The 23,943-nt window shown below is 38.4% G+C and overlaps 2 protein-coding genes across 2 annotated transcripts; one reads left to right on the forward strand and one right to left on the reverse strand.

Annotated features, from left to right (window-relative positions):
• Positions 1-801: 801 nt before the first annotated feature.
• Positions 802-8,030, reverse strand: LOC103508309 (lysosomal alpha-mannosidase-like). Its single transcript, XM_026822958.1, has 8 exons — positions 7,997-8,030; positions 5,906-6,146; positions 4,651-4,856; positions 4,017-4,153; positions 3,339-3,472; positions 2,594-2,810; positions 1,520-1,716; positions 802-928 (listed from the first exon to the last, which is right to left on the reverse strand). Exons 1-8 carry the CDS (start codon positions 8,028-8,030, stop codon positions 802-804), a joined length of 1,293 nt encoding a protein of 430 aa, XP_026678759.1.
• Positions 8,031-9,718: 1,688 nt separating this feature from the next.
• On the forward strand, positions 9,719-21,477 carry LOC113467041 (lysosomal alpha-mannosidase-like). Its single transcript, XM_026822957.1, has 2 exons — positions 9,719-9,854; positions 21,274-21,477. Exons 1-2 carry the CDS (start codon positions 9,756-9,758, stop codon positions 21,460-21,462), a joined length of 288 nt encoding a protein of 95 aa, XP_026678758.1. The 5' UTR covers positions 9,719-9,755; the 3' UTR covers positions 21,463-21,477.
• Positions 21,478-23,943: the final 2,466 nt, after the last annotated feature.

Raw genomic sequence — 23,943 nt, forward strand, 5'->3', positions numbered from 1 at the left:
AATTTTTATTTTTTATATGTTTAAATTTATTATGGTGAGATATATCTACAAGAATTATTACCTACCCATTGTACGAGTACATTGTGACCTCTTGTATGGTTTATGTCGGATATGGTTACCTTCTGAAGAGATTCCTGTCGCCATTATTTTGATACTCCGTATATCCACATTGACGTCTTTTGTTTTCATCTGTAAAAGAAATCATTGTTCTTAGTTAGCAATAGATCAGTTGCGCTTACTTGTGTGATGTTTCAAAGTCATAGAGCAGGAAAAATGAGGACCAACGGAATTTTTCTTTTTCTTCTACGACTTCTAGATACCGAGATAAATCGATTTAAAAAATACCGATAAATCGTAAAGTTTTCGAGTGTTGAACAAGATACTGGGTGAACGGTGAACGAATATTATTATTTTATTTCCAAAAACATGATTTTTTGCTGAACACTGTTATGGGTTATGCTTCCTACCGCTAGCCCGTAAGTCAAAACTCTCAGTAAAATTTTGAAACCTTCTATTGGTAAATACATACTAACTCCATACACAAAAGGCCAATCTGAGGCTTAGGTGTAAGGGCTAGATAGCCCTAAAGGATGGGTTAAGCTCTTCGAATGGAAAATACGTGAAAATTTCGAGTATTCCCGGTTTTATCGTACAAGCTTTTTTAATTCCCATTGTTCATGTTCAAACACTATGCAATAAAGTTCAACCTTAAACTACACAGGTACACACCTTTTACGTTTTCTAAAAACCACAATAAGTTAAGAATAAGAAGGTAGCATATCATGTATTTGTAGACTATTTTTACATGCTAAGACGAAAGCGATTGTACAACGTGATGTAGTTGATAGTAGGAGACGGCAACTCACATTGACTGACATTCATCAGAAGGCACGGCTGTTGTTCTGGCAAGTAGTCACCTAACAAATGCCTAAAATTCATTATTTTAGTCAACATTACATTTTTTGCAGGGTTTCAGATGAATCAAAATAAGTGACTGTCTCTGGTGTCCAGAATACCAGAAAAATTGCCTGGAACTTCTGGGCCTTCACATATATTTTTATTTGGGACTTTACTACAACGAAAATGTGGAAGGGGTCATTTTCCTTACAAGGTATATCTCCTGTCTAATGAAGGAGGCTCAACCAAATCACTGCAAAGTGCAAATCCTTTTTACTTTCCTTTTTCCGCTAACAATCCGTATTTTCCTACTCTGACAATTTCCTCTTTGATGCTTACCCACATAAGAGAATTTACATACCTAAAAGGCTTAATTGGAACTTTTCAGTTCAGCGGATAATATTCAAATATTTGTAGAAGTTTCGTTTTTAACGACTCCTTTGTCTGGGATTCTTTTACGTAAATTCTTTTGCAAATATTGGTAGGCATGTCCCTCATATTTCAAGGCACTAGATTCGAATAAGCTAAACCCAACTTTTAGGGCTGTGTGCCCCTACACCTAAGCCTCAGAATGGGCTTTTTGTGAACGGAGTTAACGTTTCAAGGCACTAATTTGGCTTACCTGTATGCAACGTTGATGATTTTCATGGCTGCCTGAATGCCTTCGTACAGGTACAGGGAATAGTCATTGGTCACATGCTGTCTCTCTGTGCCACTGACAGCATCATGATGCTGGGCTATACCCATTGCTCGCTGAATGAGGAATTGTTCTTCCGCCAGGGTATCGTTTGGTAGTGAGGTTTTCAGTTGTTTCGTCATCTGAAATATTTTATGAGGGGATCTGTCAGTTGTGACCTTTTAAGTTTGTCCATTTCAAAATTGAAATTATCTTAGCTTGTATGATTTTTTGGCTCATCTTCCATAGCTCTAGCACTGCAGCCTTGGGTGACGCGACATAACTCCCTAATAAAGCTTTTCCTACTCATGTTATGTTGTGAAGAAGAAGAACAGTTGTGACCTTTTAAGTTTGTCCATTTCAAAATTGAAAGTATCTTAGCTTGTTTGATTTTTTGGCTCATCTCCCATAGCTCTAGCACTGCAGCCTTGGGTGACGCGACATAACTCCCTAATAAAGCTTTTCCTACTCATGTTATGTTGTGCAGAAGAAGAACAAGTTTGGGGTTCGTTCAGTGTTAGGTAAAGAAAGAAATTTACAGAAAATAGAGCATTTGAACTGATAAGTCCAGCAGCCTGCTGGGAACCTACTGTACTAAGTGAGTACTACTGACCTGTAACGCATAAAGAAAGAAGTTTACAGAAAATAGAGCATTTGAACTGATAAGTCCAGCAGCCTGCTGGGAACCTACTGTACTAAGTGAGTACTACTGACCTGTAACGCCACATTGGTCTGGTACACAAAATATTTGAAGGAAGGTCTAGACGTAAAGTAGCCCGTCCAGTAGGAATCTAAGTGAGTACTACTTACTGACCTGTAACGCCACATTGGTCTGGTACACAAAATATTTGAAGGAAGGTCTAGACGTAAAGTAGCCCGTCCAGTAGGAATGCTCATGCAATACATGTCGACATGGCGTGGGTTGCATAGTTCAAGACCCGTTCACACACGTTCGGAAAAAATCGCTCTCATTTAAATTACATTGCCTTGATTGGTCTAGACTAAGTAAGTACTACTGACCTGTAACGCCACATTGGTCTGGTACACAAAATATTTGAAGGAAGGTCTAGACGTAAAGTAGCCCGTCCAGTAGGAATGCTCGTCACTTCCAAATGGAAAAAAGTCATCATCCATCTTACTAGGCCAGGTTATGTTTTCCTTGTTCAAAGCTTGGAGATAACAGGCAGGCGTTGAATAGAGCACGTGTACATCACTATTAAGCTTGGCGTTGACATATCTGAAAAAGTTTCGATATTTGTTTGGGTGTTTCGTCTGGAGAATTTTTCTCCTATGGTGATTGTGACCTCGAAAAAGTTTTTGAAGTCAATAAAAAATTAATTGAAAAACTTCGAGGATAGTTTGCAGATTTTTTTTCCCTGAGAACTTTGCACTCATAAAATCTGAATTCGAAATGGCCTTCGGATTTTGTTTATTGAATTTTTGCCAACAATTCAACGTAACTTTTTTCTTTGTCATTTGTAAAGGATAGTTTGTAGATTTTTTTTCCCTGAGAACTTTGCACTCATATAAAATCTGAATTCGAAATGGCCTTCGGATTTTGTTTATTGAATTTTTGCCAACAATTCAACGTAACTTTTTTCTTTGTCATTTGTAGGCTCATCCGTTTCCTGCTGTTAAGATAAAGCAGAGTACTTTTTAATATCTGAAATATTTCAGATGATAACCTCTGACCCAAGTATTCATCAGACATCACAAACTTTTCTATTTGTTGAAAAAGAATCCTGCCAAATTCAAAGTTACTCACTTGATAAGCTTGTCGATATTTTTGAACCAAGCGGATGCCACCACATAATGGAAGTCCCCGCCCATTGTTATAATCACATTGTTCGTTCTGTATGCTTGAGCGTATTTCTTGACCACTTCAATGAACTCATCCACCTGTGATAAAAAAATAATAATAATGTTATTTTGAGGATCCCAAATAATTGTTTCAACTCAAATACATAGGGACATACATATGTAGTTTCTTCTTCGCCTTTTCCCATGTTCAGATGGGGTCGGTGGGCACATAGAGACACATAGGGAGTTTAAAAAAAAAAAAAAATACAATTGAAATATGTAATATCTTGTCGACTCTTGGAATTGAACACGGAACCTTCTGCATGGCAAGTAATTACGTCACCACTGGGCCTGTTCTAACCGTGCCCCCTATGAGACATGCTCGTTCAAAACGACTCCAGATTTGGAAGAACCCCAAATCGCTTTCTCTCTATCCCCAGAGTGCCCTAGACGCCATTATTTCTTACCATTTATATGATTATGGATACTTTTATTGTCTTCCACCCGACTCAAGGGGAACTGACTACTGGGTTGTTGTATATAATTGCCCTAGATATTCTAATCTAAATAATTGCCCTAGAGTCTAGGGCCTAGACAATCTAAAAAGACTAAGCTAGGAGTTCCTCCACCCTCAGAGTCTTACCCTAGCGTTGACATTGACTCCATGAAGTTTAGGATTGTCCATGATGGGTTCATCTTCACAGTAGGTGTCAAAACAGAAGCCAGGAGGGGGATCGTAAATGTTGTACATTACTCCGGTGAAAAAATCACCCTCGGGACCTGAAAAGTCAAAGTTGCATCTAAACTGCCCAGTTCACTGGCAATAATATTCCACAAGAGCAAGAGACTTAACTGTCTGTTTTTTAGTCCGTCCTTCCTTTATTATTACAATAGTAATAAAAAGGTATAAGGGACGGACTATTGTATTCGCTTAAAATCACCCTCGGGACCTGAAATGTCAAAGTTGCATCTAAACTGTCCAGTTCACTGGCAATAATATTCCACAAGAGCAAGAGACTTGACTGTCTGTTTTTTCATACTCAAAAAGCCCACTCCGAAACTTAGGTGTAGGGGCAAACAGCCCTAAAGGACGGGTTAAGCTTCTATAGAAGGCCGTACCTTCTATAGAAGCTTAACCCGTACCTTCTGGAAACAGGGCCCAACCAGCGACTTTGGCTGAAATCTAAAGTTCGCAACATAGATTCACCTCGCCAATCAATATCAATCAACTTTGTTTGGATACAGCTTAATATTTGGGATTCGTTCAATTCAGTTACCTAGCGTATCATCCGGTCTCCACACCATCTCCATGGTTTTGTTCTTCTTCCGCAGTGCAATGTCCTCGTGATCAATTCGCCCGAAGAACACGCCATCGAAGCCCATGTCCGCAAATTCCAAGGCCACCTCTGCCGAGTGCCCGAATGGATCGATTTGCCACGCTACCCGCGGCTGTCCGCATTCACCAAATGTGTCATTGAGGTATCTGTGAAAGACACCAGGAAATCAGAACGGAGATGGTGAGTTTGATAGAATAGAATATACCCTGTTTATGTGTTTATACTGCCGAAGTGAGGCTGAAAAGTCCCTTTACTCCCGCAGTCTAAACAAGGTCTGTATGCTTTGATACTGTAAACAAGGTTCCCTAATATGTAAGTATTTTAGGCTGGGGTTTACTTCTCGGGATTGAGATAAAACGAGAATTTCCCTTTAATACCCAGGATTGAACTCAATCCTGAGACAATCCGCGGTGGTAAAATTCGACCTCAAAGTTACAACATTTGCTTGGAAGGTAGCGCGTCCCGCCCTGGGCTAACTTTATCCTGGACAGATAGGGATTGTTCTTAGCACGACTAGCTTTCTCCTATCCTCTCCTCCTCTCTTCGATTTCGAAACAATAAGACCGTTGTTACAGGTCCCTCTATCGAATGAAAATGCTGTCACTGCCATAGACAATGCTGCCACTAAATTTCCGAAGAAGTAAAGATAGTCTTCTATGATACATGTATCCCTTGTGTTTTGCTCCCTTTTTCCCCACCAGAACTATTGCACCTGTGTGAGCTCACTTCCCCCATTTCATGCCAGGTATATTGGCGGTTCTAATATTTATTTCATAAAACTTAACGTCTATTTCATGAAATTCTGTGGCGGTATTATAATAATAGTGCTTATTTATACTGCTCGCATAGGACTGAAAAGTTCCTTTAGTAGTAGGCCACTACTATTACCGTGGTCAAATTCTCAAAATATATTGAGATTAAATTCTATACCTCGGCTGGGATTGAACCGACCCCCTCCTGTTAACCAGGCGAGGTCTTGACCACTACACTAAAGGTGTTTTGTACTTACTTGAGTTATTTATACTGCTCGCATAGGACTGAAAAGTCCCTTTAGTAGTAGGCCACTACTATTACCGTGGTCAAATTCTCAAAATATATTGAGATTAAATTCCATACCTCGGCTGGGATTGAACCGACCCCCTCCTGTTAACCAGGCGAGGTCTTGACCACTACACTAAAGGTGTTTTGTACTTACTTGAGTCCCAGAGTCATTTGATCAATGAGGGACGAGTAATGAGGGGTGGCTTCATCACTCATGCACCATCCTCCAAGGAGAAACTCGAGCCGTCCCTGGTCCACTAATTCCTTCACTGAGGCTCTCACCTGCTCGTTCTGTTCCTCCCACCAACGCCAGAAGAACGACGTTTCCACGTAGACAAACCTGAGGGAAACAATAGAATAGAATATACCTTGTTTATCCTGCTCGAATGAGAAAAAGTCCCTTTACCCCAGCAGTCTAAACAAGGTCTCGTTTATTTTATGGGTTTAATAACTTAGTATAACAAAGGTTTAACCGTAGACAGAAGACCTTGCTTAATTTAAAAAGAAAAGGGGGGAAAAACGTAATAAGGAAGAAAGAGGAATATGACGATAAGACGACAACAAATAATGACTTTTAGGGCTAGCCAAACGGTACTTCTAATGACTTCTAAACTACAGCTGATATTGCTATAGTTCCTCTACTAGTGGATATTTTTGCCCTTTTTATTGTTACTTATTTAGACTCGTCCGATATGTGTCGCGGCACGTCCATCCCATAGTATGTCCCTTATCAAATAGGCGATAAGAAGAAGCCCAGAACACAATATTTTCCATTTAGGTACTGGGTCAAAACGAGAACACCAGAAAGTATGTACCTATCCTGTTGAAATGTTTTCAATGGAAATTAGAGTGTGATTTTTTTCTGGCCTTTTTAGTCCGTCCTTCCTTTATTATTACTAATAATAAAAGGTATAGTGGACGGACTATTGTATTCGCTTCGGTGTCGGTCTGTCTGTCTGTCAGTCAGTCTGTCCCCATAGAACGACTTATCCAAACCTGGTCGACCTATATATCAAATTAAAGGTCTCTTTACCAGGAACACGAAAATGGTGGTGCAAATTTTGTCCAGAAAACCCTAAAGCCAAAAATCAAAAAAAAAACTGGGTTTTGGGGGATTTTTTTCACATTTTCTCACACAAATGAGCTCTGATCTCGAAATTTGTCGCGACGACCTATGAACTTGAGAAAGTTTTAGATAACACTTCAGTCGATCATTTAAGACCGGTTTTAGCGTTACCTATGTTAAGCTACGCCGAGCAAAGGTCATTCAGATAACACTTCAGTCGATCATTTAAGACCGGTTTTAGCGTCACCTATGTTAAGCTACGCCGAGCAAAGCCAATAAATTGATAACACTTCAGTCGATCATTTAAGACCGGTTTTAGCGTTACCTATGTTAAGCTACGCCGAGGAAGGCCAATAAATGTGGATCGTGACTTAAACCGTATATTGGGAATAAAGGGAGAACGGGCTCTAGTCTTGATTTTAAATCATTACATGAAAGTAAAATATCTAAACTGTCCAGTTCACTGGCAATAATATTCCACAAGAGCAAGAGACTTGACTGTCTGTTTTTTCATACTCAAAAAGCCCACTCCGAAACTTAGGTGTAGGGGCAAACAGCCCTAAAGGACGGGTTAAGCTTCTATAGCCCAGTTCACTGGCAATAATATTCCACAAGAGCAAGAGACTTAACTGTCTGTTTTTTCATACTCAAAAAGCCCACTCCGAAACTTAGGTGTAGGGGCAAACAGCCCTAAAGGACGGGTTAAGCTTCTATAGAAGGCCGTACCTTCTATAGAAGCTTAACCCGTACCTTCTGGAAACAGGGCCCAACCAGCGACTTTGGCTGAAATCTAAAGTTCGCAACATAGATTCACCTCGCCGATCAATATCTTAAACAAATTAGGTAGGTACATAGGTACTGATTTTCTTTAATCACGATCGAATAAACTAGGGTACTAGGGGCTAAAAAATTCCCGGAGGGACGGACCCAGCTTGTTCATACTCAAAAAGCCCACTCCGAAACTTAGGTGTAGGGGCAAACAGCCCTAAAAGACGGGTTAAGCTTCTATAGAAGGCCGTACCTTCTATAGAAGCTTAACCCGTACCTTCTGGAAACAGGGTCCAACCAGCGACTTTGGCTGAAATCTAAAGTTCGCAACATAGATTCACCTCGCCGATCAATATCAATCAACTTTGTTTGAATACAGCTTAATATTTGGGATTCGTTCAATTCAGTTACCTAGCGTATCATCCGGTCTCCACACCATCTCCATGGTTTTGTTCTTCTTCAGGCTATCAGGGCCATATTTTCCTTTTTGATTTTTCCTTTATTGAATGGCCATAATTCTATGTTTCTATGTATCAAATAAATCGTCTATCACATTTGGACTACCTAAGTCATTTGATGCAATAGGCGATCGTGTTGGCTAAACCTCCAGCCGCGAACGTCAGACCAGGTGCTTCTAGGAATCCCTGGTGCTGTTATCAAAGTCCCACTAATGATGCATACTGAAATTCAGACGCAAAAATTAAATTTCGAAACATCCATTTTCAAACCTTGAGGCCATCAGGGCCATATTTTCCTTTTTGATTTTTCCTTTATTGAATGGCCATAATTCTATGTTTCTATGTATCAAATAAACCGTCTATCACATTTGGACTACCTAAGTCACTTGATGCAATAGGCGATCGTGTTGGCTAAACCTCCAGCCGCGAACGTCAGACCAGGTGCTTCTAGGAATCCCTGGTGCTGTTATCAAACATCACATTTGGACTACCTAAGTCACTTGATGCAATAGGCGATCGTGTTGGCTAAACCTTCAGCCGCGAACGTCAGACCAGGTGCTTCTAGGAATCCCTGGTGCTGTTATCAAAATGAATCACGTTTGAGCTTAGTACCATGACGCTATTAGTGATCATTTGTGAGTTCATATTCGAAATTAATCTCACCTTTATGGGTTCCTGAACAGACCGGATCAGAGTCTGAGGGCTAATTGCTCCTATATAGGGAACACGGTGTTACTTTCTAGTGGAGTCAGATTTCTACTATACAGTGCGTTCATATTAATTTTTAAACAGTTTTGTATGCGAGCCTATATTTACCTCTATATTATGGGGTTTATTTCAGTAAAATCAGCATCATCAAACTAAAAGTAATAGAAAGTAAAAACAATCAACATTCAGTATTTCAATTCCACTATCCTAACCCTATATATATATATTCTATAATGATCCAATAAGGTCCTAGGGTATCATAACGTGTAGCCAATAGCTATGGAACATGATAAGAACAATCACTGGTAAGGCGTAAACGCTTATCAGGAGGAGTACGTGATTTTCCAAAACGTAAAAGGTGTGTACCTGTGTAGTTTAAGGTTGAACTTTATTGCATAGTGTTTGAACATGAACAATGGGAATTAAAAAAGCTTACACGATAAAACCAGGAATACTCGAAATTTTCATGTATTTTCCATTCGAAGAGCTTAATCCATCCTTTAGGGCTATCTAGCCCCTACACCTAAGCCTCAGATTGGCCTTTTGTGTTTGGAGTAACATTGTTATGGGTTAAGTATGCTTCTTACCGCTAGCCCGTAAGTCAAAACTCTCAGTAAAATTTTGAAACTTTCTATTGGTAAATACATACTAACTCCATACACAAAAGGCCAATCTGAGGCTTAGGTGTAAGGGCTAGATAGCCCTAAAGGATGGATTAAGCTCTTCGAATGGAAAATACGTGAAAATTTCGAGTATTCCCGGTTTTATCGTATAAGCTTTTTTTAATTCCCATTGTTCATGTTCAAACACTATTCAATAAAGTTCAACCTTAAACTACACAGGTGTACATTTTACGTTTTGGAAAATCACGTACGAGTACTCCTCCTGATAAGCGTTTACGCCTTACCAGTGATTGTTCTTATCATGTTCCATAGCTATTGGCTACATGTTATGATACCCTAGGACCTTATGTATTAGGTCCAGCCAGTTCTCAGTTGAGTATCATGGGGTTCACATCTCGGTGGCCGGCGTTTTTATTTGTGCTGTGTTTCCTGTTGGCTGGGATTCCCACCTCGTACCAGGACAAAACCAAATGTCATCAGGTAAGGAAGGATTCATCCTGAAAATTATTAAGGTACCTAATAATAATAGATATTGGGCAGTTTCGTTTATACGTATTCATTAATTTTTTACGAACTATTTTGGCCTTTAATAACCATATTTATAAACAAAAATGCTGACTCTCAAGTCACATGCATTTAGGCACACTCCATTTGTCAAAGGTCTAGGTTTTCCTTGTCCTTTTGCAACTTTGATGCTTCAGTGATCAGTGCTACTTGAGAGACAGGATTTTGTTCATCAATAAGGGTGGAAGACATCTTGCTTGGTTTCATAGTTGGAGTGTAAAATTTATTTCTTTTGCCAAATTCAATCACGTTATCGGACGGTTTACCGTTCAGATACAAGCCACGCTCAGTGTAGCTTAACATCAACGATCCACTGGTGTAGCCAAGGTCGTAACAAACACCCATTTTTTCAGCACACTAATTAATCAATTCAATTAATTGGCGGTCCTCGTGCCAAAGATTAGAGAGATCCTTGGCAAAACAGCGAGGAAATGCGTCAAATCTATGCCAAGAAGTGACACTTTCTCGGAAAAATTTCATGTTTTCAATTCTGATCAGAAGATTCAGAAGCAAAATCCGTGTTCTATCTAGATAAGTTCTAGGAAATTAGGAAGATGTTTGCACAGTAACACAACAGCGTGGCCTATGGCACAATTTGACCCTTGGCACATGATGGCACTAAGCATAAGACAACTTAAAACTAACAAAGTTTTACAGCCTAGGTGACTATGTTGAAATTAGGGAAAATTTATCCAAGTCTTTTAATTTTCAAAGATTATTACAACTTAAAACTAACAAAGTTTTACAGCCTAGGTGACAATGTTGAAATTAGGGAAAATTTATCCAAGTCTTTTAATTTTCAAAGATTATGAATTACCATGTTAATACTGTTCGCAAGAGAAATAGAAAGTAAAACGTTGTAGAAAGTAAAAAGTTGAAACTAGTTAGTCTTAATCTTGAAAGCTTCTTAGCAATGTTATCTCCATTGAGGCTGAGAATTTCAGCTTTTTGCTCAGGTGGAAGAAGTTGTTAGAAACTAGTTAGTCTTAATCTTGAAAGCTTCTTAGCAATGTTATCTCCATTGAGGCTGAGAATTTCAGCTTTTTGCTCAGGTGGAAGAATTGCTTTATTGCTTTCTTTATGTCTGCTTTGAGGGGCCTTTTCTGCCCCCTACACTCAGCAAAGTTGGAAATCCCCGGTCTGCTTGAGTTCGATTAGGTTCAAATCTATTTGAAGACATCTAAGATACATATTTAACTCCAAAGATGGATACAGAACATACAAAAATTGCTTTAAGTTTGTTTTGAGGCCTTTTCGGTCTTCCCAGTTAGAAATCCCTGACCTGAGTTCGATTAGGTTCAAATCTATTTTAAGATCACCTTTAACTCCAAAGATGGATACAGAACATACAGACTGTATATAACCAGACTGGTCAAGCACGATACTTGATTGTCTGCGAGGAGATGAGAGATGTGATCAGAATAAATTTCCTCAGGTTTTGATTCAATCACACAGCTTCTGCCTACACTCACGTTCAATAAAAGTGACTTGAGATTTTTATTATTTTGAAGAATGCCCTGGATTTCAGCTATTATTGTACGTAAAAGAGAACAAGTTCACATGTAGTATTAAATGAAAGATAGTATTTTCCTGTTTATAAGGCATATTAAAAGCTTTAATTTGCTCTGGAACAGGTATTAAAAGCTTTAATTTGCTCTGGAACAGGTATTAAAAGCTTTCTTTGAGGCCTTTTCGGTCTTCTAAACTCAGTTTGAAATCCCTGACATGAGTTCGATTAGGTTCAAATCTATTTTAAGATCACCTTTAACTCCAAAGATGGATACAGAACATACAGACTGTATATCCAGACTGGTCAAGCACGATACTTGATTGTCTGCGAGGAGATGAGAGATGTGATCAGAATAAATTTCCTTAGGTTCAAATCTATTTTAAGATCACCTTTAACTCCAAAGATGGATACGGAACATACAGACTGTATATCCAGACTGGTCAAGCACGATACTTGATTGTCTGCGAGGAGATGAGAGATGTGATCAGAATAAATTTCCTCAGGTTTTGATTCAATCACACAGCGTCTGCCTACACTCACGTTCAATAAAGCGACTCAAGATTTTTATTATTTTGAAGAATGCCCTGGATTTCAGCTATTATTGTACGTAAAAGAGAACAAGTTCACAAGTAGTATTAAATGAAAGACAGTATTTTCCTGTTTATAAGGCACATTAACAGCTTTAATTTGCTCTGGAACAGGTATGGTAAGCAATATCCCAGATACACGTTTAAAATGTGCCTTATAAACAAGAAAATTGTCTTTCATTCGATAATACTTGGGCTCTTCTACGTACAAGAATAGCTGAAATCCAGGACATAATAATAACATGCGCTAATAAAAGAGGGAGTGTTTCTTTTTTTTTCAAATCGATGTAATTTCCCTGTAGTAAAATATTTTGTACGTGGAACAATTAAAATTTCCACCCTAGGGGAAAGCAAATTTATTACACATAACATATTCAGAAAACCAAGTACATACATACTCAAGTCTAGTGCTCGCATACAACGGGGTGTCTACATCATTATGATGAAAAATAACGAGGACTGTGAGTTAAAAAGTTTGATTATTAACATATAGTAGTTTCCTGTTTATAAGGCACATTAACAGCTTTAATTTGCTCTGGAACAGGTGTGGTAAGCAATATCCCAAATATACGTTCAAAATGTGAAAATTGTCTTTCATTTGATACTACACTTGAGCTCTTCTACGTACAAGAATAGCTGAAATCCAGGACATTCTTTGAAATAAAATCTCGAGTCGTTTTTGTTGAACGTGAGTATATTACAACCCTAGGGTAAAGCAAATTTATTACACATAACATATTCAGAAAAACAAGTACATACGTACTCAAGTCTAGTGCTCGCATACAACGGGGTGTCTACATCATTATGATGAAAAATTAACGAGGACTGTGAGTTAAAAAGTTTGATTTTAACATATTGCGTCGGATACGCGAATGAGCCACGTAGGCTAACGAGGGAAAAGCTCAAGGTTTTAGTGATTCCAAGAATTTAGCAACATTAGACATAACAAATTTATTTGTTCAAAAAGATTCTCGGTTTGATACCCATAAAACATCAATCATTGGTACATACCTATTAACTTACAAATTATTTTTCAACGGATTTACGGAAAGATCAGCGACTCAAGATTTTTATTATTTTGAAGAATGCCCTGGATTTCAGCTATTATTGTACGTAAAAGAGAACAAGTTCACAAGTAGTATTAAATGAAAGACAGTATTTTCCTGTTTATAAGGCACATTAACAGCTTTAATTTGCTCTGGAACAGGTATGGTAAGCAATATCCCAGATACACGTTCAAAATGTGCCTTATAAACAAGAAAATTGTCTTTCATTCGATAATACTTGGGCTCTTCTACGTACAAGAATAGCTGAAATCCAGGACATTCTTTGAAATAAAATCTCGAGTCGTTTTTGTTGAACGTGAGTATATTACAAGCGATGAGTCAATAAGTACCGTCTGTGTGTGTTCAATTCGAGAAATGTGCAAGTTTTGATTGCTGAACTACTATTTATAGAGGTATAATGGGTACTTTGAGAACATGAGCTCTGACTATGCAATCATTTTGGCTGGTCGCTGGGTATTTATTGTTTGGACGATGATATCACATTGTGAGTAGCAAATCGTTGCGGCAATAGGAGAGAAAAAGTAACTAGCCACAAAACATACCTAGTTAGGTATATTTAGGAACTAACTAAAGGATATAGGTACCTAAATTAAAAAGATGATATAAATAAGAAATTAAAAAAAAAAAAGTTGAAAGAACAATATAGGACATAGGTACTCTTGGCTCATTAAAGAAATACATTATTTGAAGGGCCAAGAGGAAGAACGGACTAACCCACAAAATCCACAGTCTGAAATGTGCTCTATCCACTAGTAGAGGAACTATAGCAATATCAGCTGTAGTTTAGAAGTCATTAGAAGTACCGTTTGGCTAGCCCTAAAAGTCATTATTTGTTGTCGTCTTATCGTCATATTCCTCTTTCTTCCTTATTACGTTTTTCCCCCCTTTTCTTTTTAAATTAAGCAAGGTCTTCTGTCTACGGTTAAAGTTGATCATTTTTGTACGCAGCACCTACTCTGGAATACTTTGAATCCCGCTAAAGCTGGGATTCGTGAGACAGGCCCTTTAAAAAGGACAGAGAATAAAAACATTTGCATTTACACAAATTTAAGCACAGGAAGACGGCGCGAACGACATGCACAAAACATTGTTAAAGCGCCTAATGGGGAAAAAAAAGCACAGGAAGAGAGGTTGTACGAGATTTCTAAACTTCAAATATTGAGCAAATAATAATCACTAAGTTTGAACAAACTAGGGCTATTATTTTCCTCAACGTATTATGTCTTTCATACAAAACAACCAGCCACCGGTCCAGACATCAAGTTCCGATTTCAATGGCCAAAGTCAACAGTTAGAACAGAACAAAATATTCCGCACAGGAAGAGAGGTTGTACGAGATTTCTAAACTTCAAATATTGAGCAAATAATAATCACTAAGTTTGAACAAACTAGGGCTATTATTTTCCTCAATGGATCATGTCGTTCATACAAAACAACCAGCCACCGGTCCAGACATCAAGTTCCGATTTCAATGGCCAAAGTCAACAGTTAGAACAAAATATTCCATAGGAAGAGAGGACGTAACCTCGAATTCCTAATTGATTTGCTACTCATTGATAAACCTTATCTATTCCTATGAGGCAGGGTCAAACTGTACCTACACTCAAAATTAATAATATGTAGATACTTACTCTTTATGCATCAAATACTTACTTCTTACGAGCATTGTCCCACAATCTGTTTTTATTGCTATCCATGCTGCTGTCACAAAATCTTTTTTTCACCCAAGGGTTTGCGATTAAAATTCCGCTAGTTATGTACGTCAACAGCTAAATTTCCTAAACCTTGCGTTACCAAATCTGTCATTGTATCACGCCAGCTAATGTGATATAATGGCAAATGGATTCAGTACGCCATTTCCTATCCGGTCACCAGTCATTGAGTCAGGTTAGGTCAACGGAGTGCCATTGTTCCCAATGGGTCACAGAGTAAAATCCGTATAGCCTAGTAGGTGCCTTTCAAACGAGGCCTAGGCGATATTCGGCACAGTGTTTGGATTACGGGTAAGAGCCTGTTCACGCATGTCGTGAGTTTCATCCGATTTTTTTCCGAATGTCCTTGTAGGCGTTTCAAAGAGAGAATCAAACATCGAAAGAGAAGTATTTCACACTCGCAAAGAAGAATAAAAGGAATAACTTGCTCCAAGTTTCTGAGAAAGTTCAAATGTCACATAATTGAATCAATGAAACGAGTCTTGAAACTCTTGAGTTTGGTCAGTTGCTTGTAAACTTCAGTGCTTATCCCATCAGCTGGTGCTTAATACTGGTAAAAAGATTAAAATTATTTTGTAATCTTTGATTCCAAATTACAAAGGACCTTAAAATTCCTACCAAATACAGCGCTCTAAGAATGTGGAAAAGCTGGAATGCCCGTAGTTCATCCGTGAAGTCTGAAACACACAAGATTTTTATTTGTTTACCCAAAATTTTAAAGCTCTTGGCGTGTTGAAGTTTGTAACACGCACATTCCTCCTGTTCATGCAAGCAGACAATTGTGAAATCCTGCGGAAAATGAAGGAGATTTCAAAGAGAGAATCAAACATCCAAAGAGAAGTATTTCACACTCGCAAAGAAGAATAAAAGGAATAACTTGCTCCAAGTTTCTGAGAAAGTTCAAATGTCACATAATTGAATCAATGAAACGAGTCTTGAAACTCTTGAGTTTGGTCAGTTGCTTGTAAACTTCAGTGCTTATCCCATCAGCTGGTGCTTAATACTGGTAAAAAGATTAAAATTATTTTGTAATCTTTGATTCCAAATTCCAAAGGACCGAACTTAGAATAGAAATATATGCTGATGGTCCTAAAAAATTGGACCAGAAATAGCTTCGCTAGGTTCTACGGGTAAAAAATGCCACAGGCAATGTTCCCCGGACGACAAGTGAGAACGGGCCTTTACACTCAACCTCATTAATATCATTAGGACACTATGGTGTTATTCAGGCAGTAGAAAAGAGGTTCAGCTATATTGCTGTAGAAACAGCAGTAGTAGAAACAGGAGCAATTAGGGGTTCAATCCCAGCCGAGGCATGGGATTTTATCCTCAATACTGTTTGAACATTTGACTACTATTTTATCCTCAATACTGTTTAAACATTTGACTACTGCTGGAATAAAGGGACCCATTAGTCTCTTCGAGCAGTAAGTACCTACCAATCCCAACCCCTCAATTCGCTATTGACCCGCAAGGTTTCGCCAGGGCCGGTACGTCAACAGCTAAATTTCCTAGACCTTGCGTCACCAAATCTGTGATTGTATCACGCCAGCTAATGTGATCTAATGGCAAATGGATTCAGTACGCCATTTCCTATCCGGTCACCAGTCATTGAGTCAGGTTAGGTCAACGGAGTGCCATTGTTTCCAATGGGTCACAGAGTAAAATCCGTATAGCCTAGTAGGTGCCTTTCAAACGAGGCCTAGGCAATATTCGGCACAGTGTTTGGATTATGGGTAAGAGCCTGTTCACACATGTCGTGAGTTTCATCCGATTTTTTTTTCGAATGTCCTTGTAGGCAATGTAATTTAAATGGAAGTATTCACACTACGCACGACACGATTTTTTCTTCCGGACGACAAGTGGGAACGGGCCTTTACACTCAACCTCATTAATACCATTAGGACACTATGGTGTTATTCAGGCAGTAGAAAAGAGGTCCAGCTATATTGCTGTAGAAACAGCAAACAGCAGTGGTAGAAACAGGAGCAATCAGGGGTTCAATCCCAGCCGAGGCATGGGATTTTATCCTCAATACTGTTTGAACATTTGACTACTGCTGGAATGAAGGGACCCATTAGTCTCTTCGAGCAGTAAGTACCTACCAATCCCAACCCCTCAATTCGCTATTGACCCGCAAGGTTTCGCCAGGGCCCCCGGAAATGTACGTACGAGAATATAAATATGTATATGCTACAGTATTGTTCCAGTACAGAAATGAACCTTTTTTGTGTACACCCAGTAAGTCTGTACTCGGTATCTATTTGATTATCACGATTAATACACCGGTCACCTCAATCCAATTCAATTAATTCATTCATTCAGGCCGGCGTGATTCATTCAGTCTCAAGTGACATTTGTGTACCTGCCTCATGATGTAGACATGATGGGAGAGAATTCATACTAGGCTAGACTACTGTATGGAGATGGTTCAGTTAAAAGTAACGAGGTATAGTTTTAGTTGAGAGCAGGGTGCAATAGTCCTACATACTGGACTCCGCACACAGGATTTCGTCAGAAAAGACCCCCATTTCAATGTAATGTATACGTAGTTGAGAGCAAGGATTGGATTAGCCAGCCTAGTTAGCTTGAAGGGTTCAGGCCGGCGTGATTCATTCGGTCTCAAGTGACATTTGTGTACCTGCCTCATGATGTAGACATGGGAGAGAATTCATACTAGGCTAGACTACTGTATGGAGATGGTGCAGTTAAAAGTAACGAGGTATAGTTTTAGTTGAGAGCAGGGTGCAATAGTCCTACATACTGGACTCTGCACACAGGGATTTCGTCAGCAAAGACCCCCATTTCAATGTAATGTATACGTAGTTGAGAGCAAGGATTGGATTAGCCAGTCTAGTTAGCTTGAAGGGTAGCGCATCTGCCTAGTAAGCGCTAAGTTGAGGGTTCGATTTCTGGCCAAAAGTTCGTTCTCCGAATGGCTGGCTTTCTACTACCCACATTTTCTCATATTATGTCAACTGTTCTTTCAAAGGAGGTCGATTCCGATCATCTTTTATCATGATCATTCCTAGGTTACAATAAAGGTGTATTTAATTTATAAGTATATATAGGTACCTATGTAATGTATAGATAGGTGTACATAATAATTATGTACATCACATATAGATAGGTAGGTGGTACCTACTTCACGTACGTTAATTCATTACTTGCTTACATGTGTCTCGTCACTTCATGGACAAAATGGCTTATGACGAAATGACCAACTGTTCGAGTGTTGTTATATATTACCTATGTAATGTATAGGTGTACATAATAATTATGTACATCACATATAGATAGGTGGGTGGTACCTACTTCATGTACGTTAATTCATTACTTGGTTACATGTGTCTCGTCACTTCATGGACGAAATGGCTTATGACGAAATGACCAACTGTCCGAGTGTTGAACACGATACTAGGTGAACGGTTAACGAATATTATTATTTTATTTCCAAAAGCATGATTTTTTGCTGAACACTGTTATGGGTTATGCTTCTTACCGCTAGCCCATAAGTCAAAACTTTCAGTAAAATTTTGAAACTTTCTATTGGTAAATACATGCTAACTCCATACACAAAAGGCCAATCTGAGGCTTAGGTGTAGGGGCTAGATAGCCCTAAAGGATGGATTAAGCTCTTCGAATGGAAAATACGTGAAAATTTCGAGTATTCCCGGTTTTATCGTATAAGCTTTTTTAATTCCCATTGTTCATGTTCAAACACTATCCAATAAAGTTCAACCTTAAACTACACAGGTGTACATTTTACGTTTTGGAAAATCACGTACGAGTACTCCTCCTGATAAGCGTTTACGCCTAGGGTAAAGCAAATATTTATTACACATAACATATTCAGAAAAACAAGTACATATGTACATACTCAAGTCTAGTGCTCGCATACAACAGGGTGTCTACCTCTACATCATTATGATGAAAAATAACGAGGACTGTGAGTTAAAAAGTTTGATTTTAACATATTGCGTCGGATACGCGAATGAGCCACGTAGGCTAACGAGGAAAAAGCTCAAGGTTTTAATGATTCCAAGAATTTAGCAAGATCAGACATAACAAATTTCTTTAATTGTTCAAAAAGATTCTCGGTTTGATACCCATAAAACATCAATCATTGGTACATACCTATTAACTTACAAATTATTTTTCAACGGATTATTAACATATTGCGTCGGATACGTGAATGAGCCACGTAGGCTAACGAGGAAAAAGCTCAAGGTTTTAATGATTCCAAGAATTTAGCAACATTAGACATAACAAATTTCTTTATTTGTTCAAAAAGATTCTCGGTTTGATACCCATAAAATATCAATCATTGGTACATACCTATTAACTTGCAAATTATTTTTCAACGGATTTACGGAAAGATCTGGAGTGAATTTTTTGATTTTTAAAATGAAATGGCAGATAGCATCAAATCAATTTCGATGAGGAAGGAACTTCGCTGAAATATCTGCGAACTAAATCAAGGTTGACATAATTATTATTGGGTCCTCGGCCATAGAGAACAATATAGGACATAGGTACTCTTGGCTCATTAAAGAAATACATTGTTTGAAGGGCCAAGAGGAAGAACGGACTAAGAGAACAATATAGGACATATCCAGTCAAGTGAAGACCATGTCTAGAAATATGTATAATATATAGGACATAGGTACTCTTGGCTCATTAAAGAAATACATTGTTTGAAGGGCCAAGAGGAAGAACGGTCTAACCCATAAAATCCACAGTCTGAAATGTGCTCTATCCACTAGTACAGGAACTATAGTAATATCAGCTGTAGTTTAGAAGTCATTAGAAGTACCGTTTGGCTAGCCCTAAAAGTCATTATTTGTTGTCGTCTTATCGTCATATTCCATCCACAGTCTGAAATGTGCTCTATCCACTAGTACAGGAACTATAGCAATATCAGCTGTAGTTTAGAAGTCATTAGAAGTACCGTTTGGCTAGCCCTAAAAGTCATTCTTTGTTGTCGTCTTATCGTCATATTCCTCTTTCTTCCTTATTACGTTTTTCCCCCCTTTCCTTTTTAAATTAAGCAAGGTCTTCTGTCTACGGTTAAACCTTTGTTATACTAAGTTATTAAACCCATAAAATAAACGAGACCTTGTTTGTTAATTTAATTTGAAGACTAATGTCAATTTTGGCTCAGATGTTTGCAACTTTGATGCTTCAGTGATCAGTGCTACTTGAGAGTTTATTTCTTTTGCCAAATTCAATCACGTTATCGGACGGATTACCGTTCAGATACAAGCCACGCTCAGTGTAGCTTAACATCAACGATCCACTGTAGTCAAGGTCGTAATAAACACCCATTTTCTCAGCACACTAATTAATTAATTCAATTGATTGGCGGTCCTCGTGCCAAAGATTAGAGAGATCCTTGGCAAAACAGCGAGGAAATGCGTCAAATCTATGCCAAGAAGTGACACTTTCGAAATTATTAAGGAACCTAATAATAGTAGGTATTACAGTTTCATTTATACGTATTCATTAATTTTTTACGAACTATTTTGGCCTTTAATAACCATATTTATAAACAAAAATCCTGACTCTCAAGTCACATGCCTTTAGGCACACTCCATTTGTCAAGGGTCTAGGTTTTCCTTGTCCTTGAGATCAATTTATTAATAACCATATTTATAAACAAAAATGCTGACTCTCAAGTCACATGCCTTTAGGCACACTCCATTTGTCAAGGGTCTAGGTTTTCCTTGTCCTTGAGGTCAATTTAATTTGAAGACTAATGTCAATTTTGGCTCAGATGTTTGCAACTTTGATGCTTCAGTGATCAGTGCTACTTGAGAGACAGGATTTTGTTCATCAAAAAGAGTGCAAGACATCTTGCTTGGTTTCATAGTTGGAGTGTAAAATTTATTTCTTTTGCCAAATTCAATCACGTTATCGGACGGTTTACCGTTCAGATCAATTTATTTTGAAGACTAATGTCAATTTTGGTTCAAATGTTTGCAACATTGATGCTCCAGTGATCAGTGCTACTTGAGAGACAGGATTTTGTTCATCAATAAGGGTGCAAGACATCTTGCTTGGTTTCATAGTTAGAGTGTAAAATTTATTTCTTTTGCCAAATTCAATCACGTTATCGGACGGTTTACCGTTCAGATACAAGCCACGCTCAGTGTAGCTTAAGCAAGGTTTGAAAATGGATGTTTCGAAATTTAATTTTTGCGTCTGAATTTCAGTATGCACCATTAGTGGGACCTATTTGAAGTACACACCGCTGGTCAATATAAATTTCCCATTTTTGGTCTTTCCTCTATTGGCGGAAGAACCTGGAAAACTGAAAATTTGAATTGGCCATAACTCCGGCCCTGGTTATCGGATCAAACTCAAACTTGTGCCAAAGTACTGTGTTATGTTATTATTGTACAGTATTAATTAATAAATCTATATAGAATAGATCTAACACCTCCCTCATCTTTACAGGCATGTCACCCTACAGTACCTGGCAAAATCAACGCCCACATCATCGCTCACACTCACGATGATGTAGGCTGGCTGAAGACAGTGGACCAATATTATTATGGAAGCAACAAGGATCACTCTCAGCTGGGAGTGCAATATATTCTGGACTCAGTCACGTCTGAATTGATCAAGAATGAAAACCGCAGGTGAGTGACATGAAATGAAGAGGAATATCGAAGTTTAGCGTCCAACGGGGTATGGCATTTATTTACATTTATAAACGGTTTCCCTTTACTAACCTATGTGTGTACAAATCAGCATCCTAACTATCAAAAACAGAAAAATTTTGTTTAGTTTGAGATAATGGTCAAGTACGATATCATACATATTTCTCGACATGGTCTTCACTTGACTGGAGTATATTATGTCAGTGTAGCTTAACATCAACGATCCACTGGTGTAGCCAAGGTCGTAATAAACACCCATTTTCTCAGCACTCTAATTAATCAATTCAATTAATTGGTGGTCCTCGTGCCAAAGATTAGAGATCCTTGGCAAAACAGCGAGGAAATGCGTCAAATCTATGCCAAGAAGTGACACTTTCTCGGAAAAATTTCATGTTTTCAATTCTAGTTATCGGATCAAACTCGAACTTGTGCCAAAGTACTGTGTTATGTTATTATTGTACAGTATTAATTAATAAATCTATATAGAATAGATCTCACACCTCCCTCATCTTTACAGGCATGTCACCCTACAGTACCTGGCAAAATCAACGCCCACATCATCGCTCACACTCACGATGATGTAGGCTGGCTGAAGACAGTGGACCAATATTATTATGGAAGTAACAAGGATCACTCTCAGCTGGGAGTGCAATATATTCTGGACTCAGTCACGTCTGAATTGATCAAGAATGAAAACCGCAGGTGAGTGACATGAAATGAAGAGGAATATCGAAGTTTAGCGTCCAACGGGGTATGGCATTTATTTACATTTATAAACGGTTTCCCTTTACTAACCTATGTGTGTACAAATCAGCATCCCAACTATTAAAAACAGAAAATAAATGGAAAAATATTAAAAATGCCTATAATAAATGTGTGCTATCCATCTAATACATATTTCAACTGGCTTCGCTAGAAATGGTATAAATTGTTAAAAATAACAAGAACAAAGAATAGCCACATGTATGATTAAGTTTAAATGCATTGTCGGTAACTCAATGAAGGTCCACCGCAATGTAGGAATGGTAATGTCATTGTATGTGAAGTCGATAAAGTTAAGGTAGAAACATATTAGCATCACGTCATGTAAACTCATGAGGAGCCAGAAAGATGTAGTTCATTCAAAGTTTTCCCATAATATTGTAGGTAATCTCGTTCAGAACAGCCACACTACTATCACGTCACGTGACGGTAGTGTGTTTCTACCCAAAATGAAGAGGAATATCGAAGTTTAGTGTCCAACGGGGTATGGCATTTATTTACATTTATAAACGGTTTGCCTTTACTAACCTATGTGTGTACAAATCAGCATCCTCACTATCAAAAACAGAAAATAAATGGGAAAATTTTAAAAATGCCTATAATAAATGTGTGCTATCCATCTAATACATATTTCAACTGGCTTCGCTAGAAATGGTATAAATTGTTAAAAATAAAAATTGCAAGAACAAAGAATGGCCACATGCATGATTGAGTTTAAATGCATTGTCGGTAACTCAATGAAGGTCCACCGCAATGTAGGAATGGTAATGTCATACTAAGTGAAGTCGATAAAGTTAAGGTAGAAACATATTACCATCACGTCATGTAAACTCATTAGGAGTCAGAAAGATGTAGTTCAAAGTTTTCCCATAATATTGTAGGTAATCTCGTTCAGAACAGCCACACTACTATCACGTGAACTCACGTTCCGTGACGTGATAGTGTGTTTCTACCTTTAATCAGTTTTTTTTTCTGTCTGTAACCTGTAACAAGTGGCATTTTTAGGAATTGGCTCCAGTGCAAGCATGTCAGTGTCTCCCTGTCTCCTATACGTTTCCCTATCAGTTGTGTGAAAATGTGGGTAATCTTCCAATTCCAAGACAAGTTTCTTGGAGATATTCCTCAGATTGCCATCAGGCCATCAAGTCAGTAACTAGCGAGTTCCATTATACATTATACAGGGCTCTGTTTTATTCAAAAGTTTTTCTAATTCGAAAGACTCTAACGTACTGTTGTACTGTGACTGAAAACTGATCTGCACCGAACCACAAATGGTTAGAATCAGGCTTTGTCCTTTTCTAAATCTTTTGGAAAGACCCCGCCAGTTTCTAAGAAGCAAACTTTCCGTGTTCTCTTTTAAACCCGGTTTCTGTATCCGCGTAAGTTCAATCCTCCAGGACAAGTCCTCAGTATCTTTCCACTTCGGCGAGAGTTGTTCTCGGTCAAAGAACTGGAAAATCCCGGTTTCGCGACATTCACCTTGCTGGAAATTCCCGCGTGGAGAACTTTCTTGCAGATTACGTGTGAGTAGAATGTGTGAATGCACTCGGATAGTGGACATACCGTATCAGTCAAACCACTTGATCAGCTGGTAATGAAGACGAGACGGAAGCATCTTCGGGAGAAGGAAACGCCAAGTAACCAGACCGCGAAGGCGCGATTTGGTGCAAATTTTTAATCAGTGTCTCAACTTCTCGCTTTT

The sequence above is a fragment of the Diaphorina citri genome, unplaced genomic scaffold, assembly GCF_000475195.1.
Source record: "Diaphorina citri unplaced genomic scaffold, Diaci psyllid genome assembly version 1.1 scaffold387, whole genome shotgun sequence".
NCBI lineage: Eukaryota > Metazoa > Arthropoda > Insecta > Hemiptera > Psyllidae > Diaphorina > Diaphorina citri.